This window comes from Nyctibius grandis, chromosome 3, assembly GCF_013368605.1.
Source record: "Nyctibius grandis isolate bNycGra1 chromosome 3, bNycGra1.pri, whole genome shotgun sequence".
Taxonomy (NCBI): domain Eukaryota; kingdom Metazoa; phylum Chordata; class Aves; order Nyctibiiformes; family Nyctibiidae; genus Nyctibius; species Nyctibius grandis.
This window is the reverse complement of record NC_090660.1, coordinates 96970393-96991483: the sequence shown is the minus strand read 5'-3', so window position 1 is coordinate 96991483 and position 21091 is coordinate 96970393. Positions and strand designations below refer to the sequence as shown.

The window sequence follows — 21091 nt, the reverse complement described above, 5'->3', positions numbered from 1 at the left end:
TGTCTATAGTGTCTTCCAGCAATAGATTTCTAATGCTGTTGTTCAAATTTTAGTCAGAGTATGTTGTAGTTTAAGTTCAGTGGTATTGTATTTTTTTTGAGTTAACCTTGTTTTCATTACTCTCATCTAAACTTTATTTGCATTTTAACTTTGATAAATGTTCTTTGGACTCCTATGAACTGTATAACTGTGGTTTGAATAAATTCTACTGAAAAGAAATAGAAGGCTACACAAGGCTAGGTCTGAAACAACGGGCCTGGATTTCGAAAGAGCAAATCTCAAAGTACTTTTGAGAGCACCCAATTCGGGCATCCAGCTGTGGAGGAAGTGTCAAGAAAATCATCCCTCAGAAAAGAAGAGGGGAGGGAGGCAAGGTAAACATTAAGAAGTGATATGTAAACGGAAATTCCCAAAGTGCTTCTTGACTTAGTTGTGCTCAAGGAAAGAATTAGGTCTGTGCTATAAAGATCATTTGGGTAGTACACCAAAACTAAAATAGCATGTTGTTTTGCTTTTCAGATGACTTCTCGAGGGTCTGTACTAAAAAGATCAAGGTGGTTGTTTCGTATTGATGAGCCAAAACTTTTTGCATCTGTCTGTCTGGAATGTGTTGTTAAGTAATACCAGAATACCCTCATCACTCAAGTGTACTACAAAACAAGGGATCAGCTAATGACCTGACTGCTCAGAAGGGTGAGCTCAAGAGTTACCTACTGAAGAGGGAGCAGTACCCGTGCTACAAACGGTCTGGTGGGAGTAAGGGATGGGTTTGGCTGGGCTGCGGACAGGCTGGGCGCCTCTGTCTGCCAAATGTAGGGAAGAGCATCGCTGCCATCAGCAGGGGTGCAGACCTGCTCTAGAAAACAGTGCGGGGGATTGTAGGGTAACGGGCAATAGGGGTGTAGGCAGCTGGGGCGACTGACTGTTCTAGGCTAAATAAACTACTACACTGAAAGCAAGCAGGTGATGTTGTATTAAAGCTACACCCTCAGTCGCTGTATTTCTGCCCCCCAACCCAGTCCGAGGCGGGGAGCGCCGCCCCGGCCCGCCCCCCCGCTCTCCTCAGCCCTGAGCGCAGGGCCTCGCTTCCGCCCGGCGGAGGAAGGGGGACGCGCAGCCGCACCTTCGCCACAGCCCGGCTGCGCATGCGCGGCGGCGGGCGGGTGGCGGGCGTCCGCCGGCTGAGGCGAGGGCAGGGTCGCGTCAGTCTCCCGGAGGCAGCGCGGCGCCGGGCAGGTGGGTGTTGAAGTCCGCGACGCCAGTGTCTCTGCTGGAGCTCGGCAGGGCTCTGTGGAAGCCCCGCAAGGGGATCACTGGGGGGGGGGGGGTAGCCCCACCTCCGCACCGCCGTCTCCGCTTCCCTGCCGCTCGCCAGTGCGGCGCGCCGGCCGCCATGTTGTACATAGCAACAGTTGCTAGGCACGGTCTGGCCGTGCGGCTCCGGCTGTGGGGTGAGGGATTTCAAGGTAAATTCCTGAGTCCGCGAGGCAAAAGTTGTATAGTCAGCGGCCGTGAATCAGGACAAGGCGCTGCGGCTCCGGGGAGCTGCCCGCAGCCGGCCGGAGGAGAGGAGCGCGTTGGATGTGGCGGTGCTGTGCCCGCCCCGTGCACCCGCGGGCGAGCTGCCCGCAGCCGGCCGGAGGAGAGGAGCGCGTTGGATGTGGCGGTGCTGTGCCCGCCCCGTGCACCCGCGGGCTCTTTGTTACCGCACTGCCCGAGAGCTGCTCCGGGCACTCGAGGGAACTCCCTATTCCTAACAGTTACGGAAATACTGAAACGGAAGAAAATGTTGCAGGTCTGTGATGAGTGCCTCTCCTGCTTCTTACTCCTGTCTAATTGTTTCCTGTGTTTGTCCCTCTCTCCATGCATGGTGTTTCTTTTCCTGTACTGAAACTGTAATTCTTGGGGCAGAAACCTCTCTTTATGCAGTACCTAATTATGACCAGTTATGATTTAAGTGATACTCTATTGTAAACATTTTTGTGCAACTACAAATGAATGTGTGTAATTATGCTAGACATTAGAACACAATTATTTTAATTTGGTTTATATCCATACTTAGTTGTTATCACATACTGGCTAGCTACCCTTATCATACTTGTTAAAAATAACTGATCACTTAAAGCACTATATAACATGGGGGAAAAAAGAATAATTTCTGCTCCATGGAGCTTGGAATCGAAATAAAGATGCAGATAAGCAGATCAAAGGTACAGAGAAGTGTTCAATTTGAATACCTCACTTCATCAGTTACAAACTTACTGGACAAGATTCAGATTAGTTCAGTAATACAATCGGAGGCCCAGAAAATGCAGTTAGTGAGGAAAGACAAACATTGAATTTATTCTGGGTACAGAGAAGGCAAAGGCTATTATTCTATTAGGTACACTGAGTTGGTCAACATCTTCCCTCTGAAAGAAGTTGAGGGTCCTGCACCATCTTGTCCTTCATCCTCACCACACTTGCTTAAAATAGGTAATACCATGTTGTGTTTAAAGAAAAATAAAGAATGCAATAGGCAAAAATTGGCAATTTTTCTTTAAGCAGTCTTTCTGACTTGTTCTGCCTTGCAGAAGCAATAGAGTTGTACATATTCTTTTTCCGAAACATGTCTCATATATAACCATACTTCTGTCAGTAAACCTCTGAGAACAGTTTGTGTGATCAGGTCTTCAAATCTGAAATTTTTTTTTGTGGCAATAGGTCTGCTTGTGTAACAGAGTAGTACTTTGGAGCATGAGCAGAGTTAATCCTTTAATTAGCATTGCTTCAAAATATAACTAAGTGCCTACAGAATCACTACCTTTTTTCCTTTTAATATTTAGTTATGGGTGATGAGTCAGTACCATTTTTGCTGGACCAAGGAACCACTAAAATGTATCAAATACCTATTGGTCATCTGGACTACAAGTTCATTGAAAAATGCACAGATGTTAAACACCTGGAAAAGATTCTCAGGGTATTAAGGTAAACATTAGATTTTCTTAATTCATTACTAATTATATTCCTGTTCTGTAAAATTCAAAGGAACCCGTACCTAAATACTCTATTTGTCTTGTATCTCTTTGTGACTTTCTAATTTAAAAATTAAAATACAAAGTTAAAGTATTTGTGTTAAAAGTGTCCAGATGGTAACACTAGAAATCCAAGACCTGTTTTAGCCATCCAAAAGGTTTGAGTAACTCAATGCCAGGTTTTTCTCAAACGCTGCCACTGGATTTTGGTTCTGTCCTGAAGCCATCTTGCCTGACTGTGGTAATTTCAGATGCCATGCCTGTTTAACTTTTGCTGAAAATGATGTGAGCATTTTTTATGAGCACTGTGATGATAATTTTGAACTGTGTATGTGTGTCCGTTGGAAAGTGAAGCTTAACTCACTGGAATTTTCTGATCAAAATGTTACTAGGTGATAGTAAAATTCAGTTGTAACGGGAAAATAGTCCTCTGCAGTCACTGTGGTGACTACTCAGAGACTACACGTGGAGAGAATTCTGGAGGACACAGTGCAGTTTAGTTCTTTTTTTGTAACTGTTATATCTTTGCATTTTAAAGGTCTGGTGAAGAGGGATGTTATCCTGAACTTACATTGTTTTGTGAAAAGCGTATTGAGCATTTAGATCCAAGGAGCAGAGCTCTGAGAAAAGATAAGCCTGCAGCCACAGCTTCTGATTTCACAGCTGAAGAATGGGAAACAATTAATGGTGAATTGATGGTACAGTATAACTCTAATTTGTAATGGTAGTAATATAATCACTTTGACGTATCAATCTTCCTCTTCTTGTGCCTAAGTAGAATGTAATTATTTGATTAAATGAGGAAATGATCAAAGGATTATGTTGGGGTTTTTTAATTATTTTATTGAATTAATGTCACTGAATCTTTAATGCCCATTTTAACTCTACGGATTTTTTTTTGTAGATTACTTTTTATTCAAAAAAGCACAACTGCTTTTTGTCTTAATTGCTTTTCCCCATTAAGAGCAGTACATTATAAGGGTAGTTGCTAGGGTCATTGTAGACTATGAAGTATATCTAATCTGCTGCTTTAAGGTACATATATATTATTTATTTATTTTCAGAGCTGGGTGACAGAAATGAATGAAGATGATAAGAAACCACAGTTCCTGAGAACAGACACACTGCATGAAAGACAAGATAACTTGCCTCCTATTCGTTGTTCCAGCAACTGTCTTCCTGCTAATCAGGTATCTCCAGTTTTCTAATGTGCATTAATTGTATGTCTTTCTAAAGTCAGGAAATTTTATGTGTATGAACTTCTAGTTACTGAGCCTTTCTTACTAGATGTATTTTGTTAACCAGAAAACAAAAACCTTTAAGTTCCCTTGCAAGAGACCAATGCTTAAACAAAAGTGCCTCCTTAGAACTAGCATGTGTCCTGTAATAATGTTTTAATTATGATCAAGAATTCACTTCTGGAGCAAATCTCCTTAAACACCCTTTTATGTTCTTTGATTCACATTTCAAAGTGGTGTTTAAGCGTATGAACTAGGTTCCTTTTGAATGAAATTATGCCAGGAGATTTTCTCTAGCTGCCAGTAGGTTTTTGTTCCGTGAGACCACACAGGAGCTTGTCCAAAATAAATACCCTGAAACACATACAATGTGGATGTTGGACCCTCTGCACCAACTGTTTCACTCTATAGCCACTTTTATATTGGCTTGCACTGGTGTATATGTAACCTTTGATTCCCCTTATTTTATACCTTGTGTTGGTATTCCAGCTTTAGCCATAAAGCATCCTTCCTAATTTAGCCATAAAGTATACTTCACAAATCTTCAGAACTACAGAATAAACATTTACATTTTTTCCTAGGTGTTAGTTTCCTTATGTTTTTTTCCCATCTGTTTATCTGCCTGAAATCTGTTTTGTCTCTGACCAGCTTTTCTTACTAATACTAAATGCAGTGCTATTGGAGGGACTGGCAGAAAAGTAGGTGTGGGGTGGGATTTTTTTGAGTGGTCAGATGTTATCATGGATGGCTTCAGTCTGATTCCTACAATTTTCTTTGGAATTCTGGGACACTGTTATAACAAATTCACTGAAGGATTTTTCTTTTGGAAGTTTGGAAGTGAGAAATGTTGTGAAAGGATCCTTACAGGTCATGTGGTATTTCTTATTCATTGTTAATTTGACAAATTTTATTGGAATAAGTATATATTAGTAAATGCCTGATTTATGTTCCTGCGTTGTCAGAAACTACTTTCATTGTCAGCTGGTACTTAGACATCAGACCAAGACATTTGGGATAACTAGGCACTCTCTGTTTTGTGGTATACAAAGAGGCTGGAAATTCCAGTGTAATGCTTTACAGGTGGTTAGTATTGAGATTAAGGTGTGCTTTTGTTTGTTTGGGGTTTTTTTGTCATTAATCTGTCGTCTTTCACATTTTTGCAATGTACGTTCCTTTTGACTATACTATTTTGCTGAAATGAAGTGCTACTGTAGCTTTATTCTTGATTTATATCTTGTATAAGTGTTTCCTAGAACAGGAAATGGTAAATAAAATATCATGTGAACTCTTCTAATCTGGATTCACTTATAAGCATAAAATGATGGAAAGTGGCTTGAAATCAGGATATAGAGTTTTACTAAAGAGGATGTGTTCTCCATTTAAAGACAAAATATTTATTCAGATTTTTTTCTCCTACTTTAAACCACACAACCGTCTTCAGGTCAAGTTTTTATCACTTTTGTTCTCCATACAAGGTTTAGGTATTAGCATTATTACTGGGAAACCTAGATACAGCTTTGTGCCTTATCTGTGGTATATGATTTCCATTCTTTTTGTCCAAGGAGATGGCCTCTGAAGGAATTGTAACCTGTCCTGGAAGAGAGGCCTGAAACTGAGTTTCAGAATTCAGTCTTTTTACGTAGCAGTGCAGTTATATCACTGCTGAATAAAAACAAGCTGTTTCTATAGTATATGCTGAATTTATACCTGTAATATGAAATCTCAAAAAAATTCGATAAATATACTTCATCTGTTTTTCTGTCTTTCTTGCTGATAAAGCTATGTGTAATCTTACAATTTTTAAACATGTTTTGCTAATCAGTTAGGACTGTAATTATTTTTTACACTGGCATCACGTAATTTTGTAATGTGGTATCAAGTATAAAGTTGGCATGATAAATTTCTCCTCTCTACTAGAAAGAAATCCACAAACCCTTCCATAATTTTATGTTAGTATTTGATTGGAGACTGTTCATCTAATCTGATGCATAAAAGTTCAGTATCTTTAATGAAGCCAATTCTGCAAGTCCTTATTGACCCTAAATCAGTGGATTGTGCCAGTGGGTACAAGTTTGGCAAATGGCAGCATCTTGTTGTGTATGTAACCAGATTTTCTTGCTGATACTAAATGTAGGTACAGTTTCAATTCACTACTAATAGCTTCTAACTCTATATGGTGTTTTCTTTTTATTGACGTGAAGTCATGGGGAAGATCTTCCAAAAATGAATAGAAAAAGAGTGAACTTTATGCAATATTTCCCTCTTTAACACAATATGAAAGTTTCTGTCTTACACCCCTGTTTTTCTTTCACACTGCCCAGGACTTTGAGATTACATCTATATTGCAAAATAAAAGAGGACTGGAGAGACAGCTTGAGTTTTTCTATTCTTAACTGTCCACATTGCTTAATTATTATTTTTGCTGCCTCACTTTTTCCAGGACAGAACTAAAGCATGGGTTTAAAGATACTCACTTCCAAAAGACTGTATTGATGGGATTTCAGCAGACTTAGGTTCCTTTGCCAAACACTGTTTCCTAATACTATCCCAGAAATATTTCTGTCCTCAGATACCTCCTCATGCTACAGTCCAGGGCATGCAACACACATTCCAAGTTTTGTGTTATAAAAATCCACTGTGATGGTATCTGCCTTCATATTATTTTGGATATTCTGAACTAAAAAAGAATACTGGTTATCTGACACAGAATAGTAACATCTTAGGCCATCACACAGGGCCCAGAGGAGAGTGAAGGCCAAATTCTGTGTCACCTGAACTGAAGCCAATCCGTGCTTTAATCCTTGGTCCAGGAATTGTTCACTAGACTTCACACCCCGTGGGATCCATGCATTGTGAATTCTGGCAAGGAAAATGACAAGGGCAGAGATTTTGTTGTTTTTTTTTTTAGTTCCACAGCATGCAAACGTACATTTTTCATCAAAGCCTCTTGGATGAGATGCTCTGAAATACTACTGATTGAGAAATTCCTGACTCTGCTGGAGCTGCAACTTTGTTACAATGGTCCCAAGAATATAAGATCTGGAATTTTAAAAATTGTGCATTTTTGAGTCAACACTTCTGCCTTATTCCTTAAAAGGACATGCTGTAATTCTCTCCCTGAATTAAAGTTGCATTGGTGTAAATACCTTATGAGTTTTCTTCTGAGAGTTTCACTATTTTTGTGCTCATTTAAGTTAAGGATTTCTGGTTTGAAAAAAAGATTTTATATTTGTTAAATTAGTAATATACACCAGGATACATACATTATGATAACTCATGTTTCAGGAAGCCATATTTAGGAGTTACCTCCTCCAAATGTGCACTGATCACTAAATGTGTTTGTCATTTTGTCTAGCTTCTTGAAAGACTGAGAACATTAAGAGTAATTCTGAAGTTATATACTATAAAAGTTTGCCTAACCTAACATTATAGATAGTCAGAAGTGTTTACAGGAAGTATCACATTTGCATTATGTAAATTGAAATGTTTACATCCAACTGCAGAAGTATTTCCTTGTTACAGTGTCACCACTGGTAAAGCTAGCATAAGAAGTTAGTGCTTGTTTCTTTGGCCCAGTTTATCACATGCTCAGTTGAACTGGTACAGATATTTAGGGATTGTACTGTAATCTCTATCAAATTGTTTGAACCCAGATAATTTTAAATCTTCAACTCTACAAACAATTACATCGGTCTAACTCAGTGAATGATGAATTGCAGGATAAGAGGAGGGCTGAATGGCCAGGACAGAGTAGATGGGAATATTTTGAACTGGCTGTTCCACTGTGGAATACCTGTTTGGAACCACACCTTGCTATTAAGTATTGTTGAAGTCAACAAGGAGGGATGAACGTATCAGAAATATAGTCTCATGACAGAGGTAGAAGAGATGCCAAAGGTGCTAGCAATGGAAATAGGTTCCATTAGTGTAGGAGATGGGTTGCGATACAAGTCAGTTGAATCTGTTATTGGGACTGATTGTTGCAGGAAGGTCCTAAGGATAAATTTTAGGTAAGGCAAACCTCAATGATGGAGATTGTCTAAAAGTTAGAATGAGTGTAAATCATCTTGGGAATTAGCTTGAGTGGAGTGTAAAATAGTCAAAAGAAGTCCAGACACTATTTTGAAGTCAAACATTTGTTAAGTTTGTTGTGAGGGTTCCAGGGACTATAAAAATCTGTGCATTGCATCCTCTTGGGAATGGCAAGCTGAAAACGAGTTTACTGATTCAATTTCAGTGTCAAACACCTCATCACAAGGCTGGGTTTTCCCAAGACTGAGTTCTCCCTTGCTGTCTTGAAAGGATGGTTTGGAAGATGGCAGCACAAGATATTAATTAGGAAGAGCAGTCTCCTATCTGCAAGTTTTTATTCAGTGCCTCTGTGACATGTAACAGGGCAGTGGAGAGAAAGTGTGAGACTGATGAGCTCCTCAGATTATGACGATATGTGAAATACATTAATATTTTCTTTAAAGGAAGACGAATTAAGTTTTCAAGAATATGCTGAGATTAGTCATGAATAGTGTTAGTTACTAGGAATATGTATTGCAGAAACAAAACAAAGGCTGTGAATTTCCATGTCAAAAAATGTCTCACAGGCTGGCTGTTTCTCTTTCAGAACAAAAAATTACAAAACAAACAAAGAAACAAGAAAAACATACCCCGGGATTACAGTGAATGGGACAAGTACGTTAAATCCTTTATATTTAAGTTTTTATTAAATCTTATTTATTTGTTTAATAATGGAACACAGTTGTTGTTTTTTAAAGTATTTTCCAGAAACATAGTATTAGGGTCAACATTTCAGGGAATTATAATGCTTTGGTGAAACTTGTTTTTTTCATAATAAATGTTATGTTAAAATGCAAATCATGCATTGTGGTGCTAACAGCTGAGAACGAGTCAGTCTATGCTTTTGTACAAGCTGCATGAAATATAGCAAGTCATCAGAAAATATAAAGTGATCTTGTTTCAGATTTAATTCTTCCTTTCAACATCTAAGATATAAAATCTATGGAGGTATGTAAAAGTAAGAAATTACAATTAGCTTAATTTATCAGTTTTTTGAAAGCACTTCTAGGGTTATTTAACATGGGCTTATAAATTTGATCCTCTGTGTATGTAAAGCCATAATTCTAAAATAAAAACAAAACTCATGAATCCTTATTCCTGCACTGAGCCCCCACTGACCTCAAAAAATGAGTTTGAGGCAAGTGCATCAGTTTGCTCAGATTCAATTACACATAATCAGAGGTTTAGACAGTAACTGACTATTTCTAGAGTGGGTGGAGCCCTGATACAAAGACACCCTCTGCATCATGTAATGGTGGCATAGTACCCTCACAAGTCATGTGACAGATTGATGCCCCCCAAACTGTTGAACACAGAGGGGGAAATGCAGGTACTTCTCTGTTTTGCATGGTAGCAGCTTCTCTCTAGCTCCTGAAATCTGGAATATGATGCTGTAGAATCAGAGTGAGAAGGCACAAGTTTCCAGTGCAGTAGATGGGGAGTTAAATCTAGAGACTGTGGGGTGTGGGTAATGAAACTCTTAATGTCTCGCTCTACCCCAAAACCCCTACAAAAACCTTGTCTGCATAAGATGCTGTTCTTACAAACAGTTGTGCAGTTATTTTCATGCATGTATGTTTCAGAAACTGGGACCTTCATGCTCAAATGTAGACAAAAAAAATAGGTTGTCAAAATAACTTCTGCAACAATTTATTCTTTCATCCCTCTTTCCTCTGTATCATTTAAAGTAATCATTTGGGGATTTTGTTTACAGTTTTATGTACTCAATCTTTAAGTGCTTTAGCATGCTGATAATACTACAGTTTGTGAATTTCCCCATATAATGTATTTATTTTGGATTATACAATTATACCAAAACAGAAGCTGTTTGGAAGAAATTTTCCAGTTTGAAGCGTATCGTGTTTTCAAAACATTTTGAGGATAATTTCAAAACCTTCAAATAATTGTTTAGGCAATTTCTGAACAAAATGTTTCACTTCATGTTTTAAAAACAATTACTTTGAAATGTAGTTAATTTACAAGAAAAAGGTAAAAGTAAGCTAACAAAAGATCAGAATCAAAATGGAGAACAATTAATCTTACCTGAAAAGGTTTTGTATTGGATAAATTTTCAAAATTGTGGCTCTATTTCAGATAGAAATTATTCATATTGTCAAGATTATTGTGGAAAGCAAAGGCTATTTTTCGTTAAGTCCTAAACAGAAAAGCAGTGAGTGTAGTGTTTCTAGATAGTGTAGGAATTGGTTATTATAGTATTTGTTTTATGGACTATGGCAGTAATACTTAATTGACAGAAATTCCTAAACACTGTTTTCAAAAACTGCTTCAGGGTAGCCTTGGAAGTGTCTGAGACCATTTTGAAATCTCTCTCATGTTTACAGTATTAATTGCTATGAAGCTGTTTCTTAGGTATTTTGGCAAAGGTTAGAGATGTTTGATAGGGCTGGGATTGAGCCTAATGATACTGTTTCTTAATTTTTACCTGTCTTTTTTGGGGGGGATGGTGAGGAGGTGAGACAGACATTTTCTTGGTTTGGTTTGTTTGGTTTTAACCAGAAGGGAGGAGGAAGAGGGGAGGTAGTGTATAAGCAGGAGAAGCACACAAAAAAAAACCCCAACACAAGGAAAGGAGATAAGACTAAACATCTTTTTCCTAACTAGTCATGGATAACTGAACAGCCTTTATCAGATAAACAGCCTTTATCTCTCTTTTCCTTTGGTTTATAATGGAAATATAGTATGCTTTTCTATTAGTAGAGGAGTCTTGCTGTGCAGCATTATTGAATTTGTTATTTTTATTCATTTAAGGTTCGATGTGGATAAGGAGTGTTCTAAAATTGATGAAGGCTGTGAAGAAAAGAATTCAAAAGCAAGATTCTTTAGTAGGCCAAGTCTACCGATAATCGAAAAGAAAATAGACACAACTGGTAATGTCTTAAAAACACATAATTTTTCTTTAATTGTAATACTGTGTTGTAGAGTGTGAATACAAATTGAAGAAGTATATTATAGAGTTAAAAGTGTCTTTATCTAATTTTCAGCCTCTAGAGATGCTAGAAGTTGTTAGGAGGTCAACTGAGCCTGAAGCCATATTTGAAAAAAATCTAGTCTTGCTGTTTAAATAATCAGTTAAAATATTTATGTTGTGCTTAGGTTGAGAGCACTAGGTAAAGAAGTAAAGCATACTTCTGCTATTATAAACCAATAGTAGAGGTTAGCCAACCTCTTTTCTGAATTGTATGCTTATCAGAAGAATTGAGGTTTTTATTATAGAAAATAAAATTCAAATTTCTCTTTTAGTAAGCCACATTCTTTTAAAAAAATAATATACAGATTATGACAAAGTATTTTAGCTGACTGTTTTGATTGCATCTGTGCAAGTTGTTAGTTATTGTTATGTATAAATATTTTTTCTAGGCATGACAAAGAAAGAGAAGGTTTTTTTTGCTACTCGTGAAAAAGAAAAGGGCAATGAAGCCTTTGCCATTGGCGATTATGTGGAAGCAGTGACTTATTACACTCGGTGAGTGAATACTATTGTGTTCTTTTGTATTAATGACTGTTACTTGTGAATATTATTTTTAGAGCAATGTAATTAAAGCAACTTCTTATTGAAGCAACTAGTGATAATTAGATTATTTTCAGAAGGGCAAAAAGATTTGACAGAAGAATACTTAAAGCACTGTTGCATCCTGGTATTAATTTTTGTTTATCAGGAAGAGATAGTGACGGGATGCAATCTGCAGGTGTTACAAACTTCTGATTTTTCAAAACCATTGAGATTCAAGAGCAAGTTTACAAAAAACAAGGATAAGTAGTATCAGTAGGATTGTCTCAATTGTTAATAAGTAAAATTGATTTAATAACCTCTTCTTAGCAGAAAGAAAATCATTGTGGACAGCTTCATCATAACACTGTCTGTAATTACAGAATCACAGAATCACAGAATCACAGAATGTTAGGGATTGGAAGGGATCTCGAAAGATCATCTAGTCCAATCCCCCTGCCGGGGCAGGATTGCCTAGACCATATCACACAGGAACGCGTCCAGGCGGGTTTTGAATGTCTCCAGAGAAGGAGACTCCACAACCTCTCTGGGCAGCCTGTTCCAGTGTTCAGTCACCCTTACAGTAAAGAAGTTTTTCCTCAAATTTAAGTGGAACCTCCTGTGCTCCAGCTTGCACCCATTGCCCCTTGTCCTGTCAAGGGATGTCACTGAGAAGAGCCTGGCTCCATCCTCTTGACACTTGCCCTTTACATATTTATAAACATTAATGAGGTCACCCCTCAGTCTCCTCTTCTCTAAGCTAAAGAGACCCAGCTCCCTCAGCCTCTCCTCATAAGGGAGATGTTCCACTCCCTTAATCATCTTCGTGGCTCTGCGCTGGACTCTCTCTAGCAGTTCCCTGTCCTTCTTGAACTGAGGGGCCCAGAACTGGACACAATACTCCAGATGCGGCCTCACCAGGGCAGAGTAGAGGGGGAGGAGAACCTCTCTCGACCTGCTGACCACACCCCTTCTAATACACCCCAGGATGCCATTGGCCTTCTTAGCCACAAGGGCACACTGCTGGCTCATGGTCATCCTGTTGTCCACTAGGACCCCCAGGTCCCTTTCCCCTACGCTGCTCTCCAACAGGTCTGTCCCCAACTTGTACTGGTACATGGGGTTGTTCTTGCCCAGATGCAGGACTCTACACTTGCCCTTGTTATATTTCATTAAATTTCTCCCCGCCCAACTCTCCAGCCTGTCCAGGTCTCTCTGAATGGCTGCGCAGCCTTCCGGTGTGTCAGCCACTCCTCCCAGTTTTGTGTCATCAGCGAACTTGCTGACAGCGCACTCTAATCCCTCATCCAAGTCATTAATGAATATATTGAATAGAACTGGTCCCAGAACCGACCCTTGCGGAACTCTGCTAGACACAGACCTCCAACTGGACTCTGTCCCATTGACCACCACTCTCTGGCTTCTTTCCTTCAGCCAGTTTACAATCCACCTCACTACCCGATCATCCAGACCACACTTCCCCAGTTTAGCTGCAAGGATGCTGTGGGAGACCGTGTCAAACGCTTTACTGAAATCGAGATAGACCACATCCACAGCTTTACCATCATCTATCCACCGGGTAACATCCTCATAAAAGGCTATCAAGTTGGTTGAGCAAGACTTCCCGTTGGTGAAGCCATGCTGAGTGCCCCTAATGATCCCCCTATCCTTGATGTGCCTAGAGACAGCACCAAGGACAAGTTGCTCCATCACCTTTCTGGGGATGGAGGTGAGGCTGACCGGTCTATAGTTCCCCGGGTTCTCCTTCTTGCCCTTTTTGAAGACTGGAGTGACATTCGCTTTCAGCGAATTAGTAGCAGTCCAGAAAAAAAGGTATATAAACACAGGATTAAAAAAAAATAGACTCTTACAGGTTGCTTGCCTTATTTAGTGCACAGTGGACTACATTCAGACTTTGGCTTTATTTATGTAAATAGAAGTTGTTGCTACAGGTCCTCTGTTGTATTTGTTTCAAAAGTAGAAAAGTTCAAGGTTAACGGAATTGAGCACAACAGGAAGAGAAGGATAGTGTTTCAGTTAAGGTATTTGAATGGTTCCTTGAGAGAACTAGGTTTTTAATCTTCCTGTTTTAGAGCATTCAAACATGATGCCATTTATACAAACCGGGATTTTCACGAGACCAACGTTTGTTTCTCATTTGCAGATTACCCATCTTGAGACACTAGAGGTCTGACTTGCAAAAGTGCTGATGCTCACACATATAAACTAGCATTAAAGGAAACTCAATTTTGTGTTTAACTCTGTGCTTCGAAATGATAAGGAATTTAAAAAAATACAAGTCCTAGAAGTGTCAAAGTTGTCACTTTGAAATTGAAAGCATCTTGGTATATTAATTACCAGTGTAAACTGAGGGTAATGATATGGCATTATTGTGAGGTGAAGTGTTAAGATAATTCATTGGCTATGATACTATAGTGGGATATCCTCAAAAAAAATTTTTGGGAAAGTTAATGTGTCTGTGGTCAGTTCAGACAAGTATGGAAAAAATAATGAATAGGAATAAATTGCATGCACAGCAGTAAAATAAATATTGAACAGATTTATGTTTAGGAAGCACCATTCATACTGTCACTGAAGGAGGCAGGGTTTTCTAGAACGGCTTATGAAAATTTACCTGGAGATTGTTCATGTAAATACGTGCACAAAGGTACTGGTATTCATGTTCACAGACTGTTTAAACTGAGGCATTTTATGTGTATTTTTTTTGTTCTTGACTTGTAGTCTTAACATGTTTCTTGTTTTTTTTTAATACATGAACATGAATACAAAAAACATCCATAGCTGTATTTTATATACAATAGATAAAATACAATTCCATACTATAAAAATAAGTAAAAATACCTGCTTTTGGGGCATAAATACGGTATTAATTAATAAGGATGGGCAGGATCCTTCCTAATGGAGAGTCTTTCCGTATGCAACCTCCATGTGGCATTGTACAGCATGTCAGTTTGACCTCTTACTCTTATCCATCAGCTCTCTTGACTGGCTTGTCAGTCTCTTGCCTGTTCCAAGACAAACCTTCACATGTTTAATCACTGCTTAGACTAGAATGCATCTCCTCCTCCTAACCTTCCTAGTCTTTCTAAAGAGCCTGCAAGCCTCCATCACAGCACTCCAGCCACACAGATTATCTGACCATATCTGTTATCCCACTGAGATCGTAGTTGCACGGACCTTTTATTCTTCTTTTTTGTTTACTGTGCTTTGTGCATTTGTGCACAAGCACTTGAGATCGTCCTCCAGTCATGCTTTTTGCACAAGGAAAGCATGAGAGTCTCTTCCAGCATGCTGTCTCCCTGGCACTTCCCTATTGCCCCCTCTTCCCAGTGAACATAGTTTAGAGTCCTTCCTGCTAGGTTAGCAAGGGTGTTGGCAAAGATTGTCTTGTACCACTTTGTCATATGGATCCCAGTTGTCCTTATTCCTCAGAGGTGATCCTGTTGTTATAGAAACTAAAGCCCTGCCTACAATACCGGCCACGCAGCCAGACATTGACCTGGATGACTCATCCACTGCCACCTGAGTCTTTCCCTTTTACAAGCAAGATCAAGGAGAAGCCCATGTGGCCCCCCATGCTCTTCATCATAGCCTCCAGAGCTCTGCAGTTACACTTGATGCTCTCAAAGGTTTCATTTGGCAGTTTCATTTCAGTCTACATGGATGGCAGCAAGAAGTAATAGTTTAAGGGACAGATGAGCCATGGCATCTTCTCTGCAACATCTCAGATCTAAGCTCTGGCAAGCAACAGGCCTCTGAAGATGGTAAATCTAGTTGGTAGATGGTCTCACAGGAAGGAATTTCTAAAAATATCAGTATTAATATTGTTATAATACTGTTTTCAACTTCCAATAGTGAAGTGTTTCTACATTCAGGTTTTCTAACTATGAGCCTACCATGGTCAATACTCCCTTTTTTCAGGAGCATATCAGTAATACCCACTGCAGCTGCATATAATAACAAAGCTCAAGCAGAAATCAAACTTCAGAACTGGGACAGTGCTTTGCAGGATTGTGAGAAGGTACTAGATATGGAACCTGGCAACGTAAAAGGTAAAGTAAAACATAAACTTGCCCTTCTATGTATTATTTTATTTCTAGCAAATAAAATGGTACATATCCATTCATGTTGTTAGTTTACTTCACTGAGCTTTAGATCAAGTCCAAGTATAAAGAAGGAAACAGAGTAGCTCCCCAAAGTAATTTTAACAGTATTTTTGGAGTCAGGGAAGCTTTATGCAGTCCATCCTGTTGATCTGTAATGGGTATTTTTATGCAGTAGCATGGGGCTAACTCTTGTTTTTATATGATGACTATGAGCCCTCTTATATTCTTGCAGAGCATTGTTTCCATAATACCCACACTGAAGTATTAATTACCTTAAAAGTGACATGAAAACAATGAAAGTTGCTAATTTAATCCTTTCTGAAGGCAAGAGCTTGAATGTAGCTAACTATATTTGCATGGGAGGAGGTGAAAAATTGGAAAAATATGAAAAGATGGTTCACAATTCATGATCGCTATCTCAAAAAGTCTCATGTGAAATTGCATCGTTAAAAATGATCAAGAGAACAGTTATTACAGTCATTATGAAGTAAATGCAGAATTTAAAAAACTGTTTTACACGTAATATGTCTAGAAAAAATAGTGTATTGTTATCCGCTTTATGCTTTAAATGCATAAATAATACACTTTGTTCCTTTCTAGCTCTGATGCGCCGTGCCACTGTACACAATCAGCTGCAGAATTACCAGGCAGCTATAGAGGATCTGAACAAAGTATTACGCATTGAACCAGACAACGCTGTAGCTAAGGTAAAGATGAAGGAGTTGAATATGACTAGAAAAAGGTTGTATGCAGTTGTAGCATAAAGTGAGTACAGTTTATATTCTTTGATTTGAATATGAGTTTTGAGGACACACTTGATCTGTGCCAGTGATCAGTTTTGCAGGACCACATAGGTGCCTGTGGTAGAACTTAGGTACTTGAATTTGACCAGATCTTCTGTTCACTACTTAATTGTGAGAACCTATAGGCACTCAAGTCTTCTCTGTTAACATAATTTTGGTGCCTAAAAGTTTGCTGCTGAACATGCTTACAGTATTAGTGTTTTAGCTGATGAAAGTTATTTGGAAATTTCTCTCAAAAAGTTCTATTGGAATAGGTGTATTTAAGTTTTACACATAATTCACAAGAAAAATTCGAGAGAGATACCAAGCTTTTGTTGTTGTAGTGGTGAAGCTAACCCAAAAGGAGAGGACCTGGGTTCTGTCTTCACTTCAGCGTGATGTTAGAAATCCTCGTTTCTCACTTCCAGGCTAGAATGAAAAGCCTTTCATACCTTCTGATGAATCTGGACCCTTCTTAGCCAATTTTGGATCTAAGAAAGCTGGATGCTTTCTTTGTAAACTCAAGGTCAGGATGTGGTCCTTGTACTATTATTACTTCAGCTATTTAGGAGAGGATTGATCTGTGTCATTTCATTAGTATCTTCTTAGGGGTGTTTTGTGGGTTAGAACCCAGTCCTTGCATTTGGACTCTACATGTCCTGAGAATCTTCAGTACTAGGCAGCTCTGATACTAAACTGCTCTCTTCCTGTTAATTGGGAGTCCATCATACTGCTACCCTCTCATTTCTTTTTGTATGACTTCCTGATGCTGTGCAATTGCCTCATCACCTGAATTCTCTTCAGCTCTTATTGTTGGCACATTTTGAGCTGCTAGCAGCTTGCTGATTGCTACTTCATTCCGTGGAGTTATTTGATCACTGCTATTGCTTGCACCAGTGAGAGAAGTCCAAGCCTGTTACGTCAAATTCACCACAAACAGCATTCGTCCCTTTTAGGGTGTTGGAGCTAAATGCCTGTCCAGAACAGTTCCTGAGTTTCACATCAACCAAGGAACCAAGGACTCGACCAGCCTGCTTTTTTTTTTTCCTTTCTTTCTTTTTAAATACCTGTCTCCTTAGATTTGAGTTCTAAAAGAGCTTTTGGGTTCTTTTGCTGTTTACAAGACTGAACCACTAACTAGTTTGTGAGTCTGTGTTGACAAACTCCACAACAGTCTTTGTGAAAAGATTATCAAATAGGCTGTGCTGAGACTTCTTATAATACCAGACGTAAGGTACTCATTTTGAGCACACTCTTCCAGAGATCCAAATACATTAGTAACTTTGCTGAGCAATGCTTCTGTAGCTGAAAGCAGATGTCTGTACTCTGTCCCTATCTGTGCCAGCTATTATGCCTTGGCTGAGACATCTAGAGGTGACAGAGCACTTGGCAGGGCATTTTTTGAGTTGCTCTTTGCTTGGAGGATCCTCAAAACCCTCTTGAGCTAAATATGAATGTATGGAACACATGCAGAGTGAATGTTTATGTGCAGAGTCACTAAAACAAAGGTAAATTGCTTGTCAGTAACTGGAATTCTTCAAGGTACTTTGTCCACATGAATCTTTGCTTGTTCTTGTCCTTGTTTTATCTTTTTCTTGAGGAAGTGAGTGCTGAAATGGCACCTCCTTGTACAGCACTGAATTAAATTCAGAATAGTGCATAATGTTGGGTGTGTCTTACTCCGCTTTGAAAGCATAAAGTGCAGTTGGAGGGGTTTTTTTGAGTAATCAAAAAATGTTTATGGAATGAGAGGCTGTTTGATCATCTAATTTGCAGTTCTTACAAGAAGAGCAAACCTTTCATTATTCAACAGTGTCCTTCTGCTACACTGCTAAGAAATTGTTGTCTCTATTGGTTCTAGTTCTATGAGTTACAATCCTCCATCAGATATCCATCAGACACCAAATTCTCCATAGCGTAAATTTTGATAAACTGATTGTAGGCTTTTTTTGAGGTTCTGGAAAGAGCCTGTTTTCCGTGTGTTTCTTCTGAGTAGACCACGCCAGACATCACAGTAGTAAAATCTACTTTTTTCCCTTTTATTTAAAACTTTTTTTTGCTTAAGCAGTTCATTCAAGAAAAGTGCTTATTTATTTGTTCTAAGAGACGAAAATTTAGTGTTAATCTTGGTTTTGATACCAACTCTTGGAAAAGTCACGTTTATTTTTTCTGGTTTTATACTGGTAACATTTATCTTGATAGTTCTTCAGGATCTTATATGTATACATCAGAATGTATTTTCTGTATATAAATTACAATTTATATACCTATAAAAAAAGACTGCTGCTATTGCTGTTTTTTCTCTATTGCAGAAAAATCTGCTAGAGATTGAAAAGAAACTGAAAGGTTTAAAGCCTGTATCTGAGACTCAAGGCAAAGGAAAAAGAATACTTATTCGAGATATAGAGGATTCAGAAGGTGATGAAGAAAGACGGGAAAATACAGAAGAATGTGAAAGAAGCAGTGGAGATAAAAGTAATGTTATGTCATTTCCTATTTAATTTTAACCTGAGGAAAAAATCATTGCCTTTGATATTGCAATGTTTATTCACCCAATTCATCCATCTTTTCTTGCAAAGAATTTTGCCTGTTTGAAGACTAAAATTACATTCACTACTTAAAGTTGGTCTGAGTGTGAAATCTAGAATGCAGTTTTATTACACATCTTTGGAATTATTTCTAGAAGGGGTGTAACAGAGACATATGGAAAATGTTGCTATAAATCACCTACTTCCCTGTGTCCTGTGTAGTTTTATGCCTATCCTTTGATGTGGACCCAGCTGGGAATTTCTTCTGGTGTTGGAGGACATTTTGTGTTACAGAATCACAGAATCAACTAGGTTGGAAGAGACCTCTGGGATCATCGAATCCAACCACTGCCCTGACACCACCCTGTCAACTAGACCATGGCACTAAGTGCCATGTCCAGTCTTTTTTTAAACACATCCAGAGATGGTGACTCCACCACCTCCCTGGGCAGCCCATTCCAATGTCTAATAACCTTTTCTGAGAAGAAATTCTTCGTAATGTCCAACCTGAACCTCCCCTGGCGAAGCTTGAGGCTATGTCTTCTTGTCCTATCGCTAGTTGCCTGGGAGAAGAGGCCGACTCCCACTTCACTACAACCTCTCTTGAGGTAGTTGTAGACTGCAATAAGGTCACCTCTGAGCCTCCTCTTCTCCAGGCTAAACAACCCCAGGTCCCTCAGCCATTCCTCATAGGTCAGACCCTCCAGACCCTTCACCAGCTTGGTCGCCCTCCTCTGGAATCGCTCCAACACCTCAACATCTTTCCTGAAGTGTTCCTTAGCACTTTCGCACAGCTTTCCTGCCTTCCCACTATCACATTTTTAGTCTGCATTTTTCACCCCTTGATTGGATCAAAGGTTGTGAAAATGATCAAGTGGCATGTAATTTGATTTTTTTGTTGTTGTTTGTTTTGAAAAGTATCAATCTTTTTTTTGTTTTTAATGTAAAAGATCATCTGTGTGCTCTAAAAGTATGTATTAGAGGTAAACAATGTGTAATTCTTGTACTGTATGTAGTTCACAAGCAGTTGAAGTGCAGCTCCCATTCCTGGATTAGTGTGTGACTAACTGCAAGACTGCTGAGGTGAAACTAATGTCATAATCAGAATACATGACTTGGAGGAGGAAGTGAGGCAGCTGGGGCTATTGAGGCTTGCACTGGCAAAGTGCTTTTAGATTCAGCTGCATGTCTGGGCACCAGCCTGCAACAGAATAACATCCCTGGGTTGATTTCCACTCTTTCTCCTTTCTCTTAGTTCTTTAAGGTAATGTGACATGACAATTCTGGCTTTTGTGTTTTCCGTGGCCTGTGTAGTTCTTTATCTTGAAATTAACTCAGTCTGTGGGTTTTCTAATTTATTAGACTGTACATGTGTGATTTATTAATGCATTATTTGCACACAAATTTAAGGAAAATACATTTTTCAAAATCAGTAGGTATCCTTTAAGTGTCCTCAGCTAAAACCCTGGAAGAAAGGATGGGTCATGTCCTTAGCCTTAAATGTTAGTTAATTTGGGGTTGCTTTCCACTGGGAGCATTGAGATGACTAACTGCCTTCCAGCTCCATAGGAAGACTCCCATTCCACTGATGAAAGGTTAGGCTTTTAAACATAGGGAAGATTGTCAACCGACGTCAGTGTCAGATGTGTTCATGTGATATACATAAGTATTTTTGAGATTTAGGAGGCAATCATCTTCATAGATTACTCAGTGTTTTAAAGTACAACTGGAAACAAATACGAACTCAGTTCAGTTATTGAATAAATCTGATCTGTTCTGTGAACCTAACAGCAATAAGTAGACTAAGCATCTTACACCTCTTC

General features: G+C 38.9%; 1 protein-coding gene across 2 annotated transcripts in view; it reads left to right on the top strand.

Annotated features, from left to right (window-relative positions):
• Positions 1–2827: 2827 nt before the first annotated feature.
• Positions 2828–21091, top strand: part of SPAG1 (sperm associated antigen 1) — a 43422-nt gene continuing 25158 nt past the window's right edge. Inside the window, exons 1-9 of one of the 2 annotated variants that reach the window (XM_068396466.1) lie at positions 2828–2967; positions 3553–3712; positions 4079–4204; positions 8871–8938; positions 11093–11211; positions 11702–11807; positions 15774–15904; positions 16559–16665; positions 19053–19215. In XM_068396466.1, the coding sequence (XP_068252567.1) occupies positions 2828–2967; positions 3553–3712; positions 4079–4204; positions 8871–8938; positions 11093–11211; positions 11702–11807; positions 15774–15904; positions 16559–16665; positions 19053–19215 (1120 nt within the window). Of the gene's footprint in view, positions 2968–3552; positions 3713–4078; positions 4205–8870; positions 8939–11092; positions 11212–11701; positions 11808–15773; positions 15905–16558; positions 16666–19052; positions 19216–21091 lie in introns of those variants that run through there. The other variant, XM_068396467.1, reaches the window with a different exon arrangement.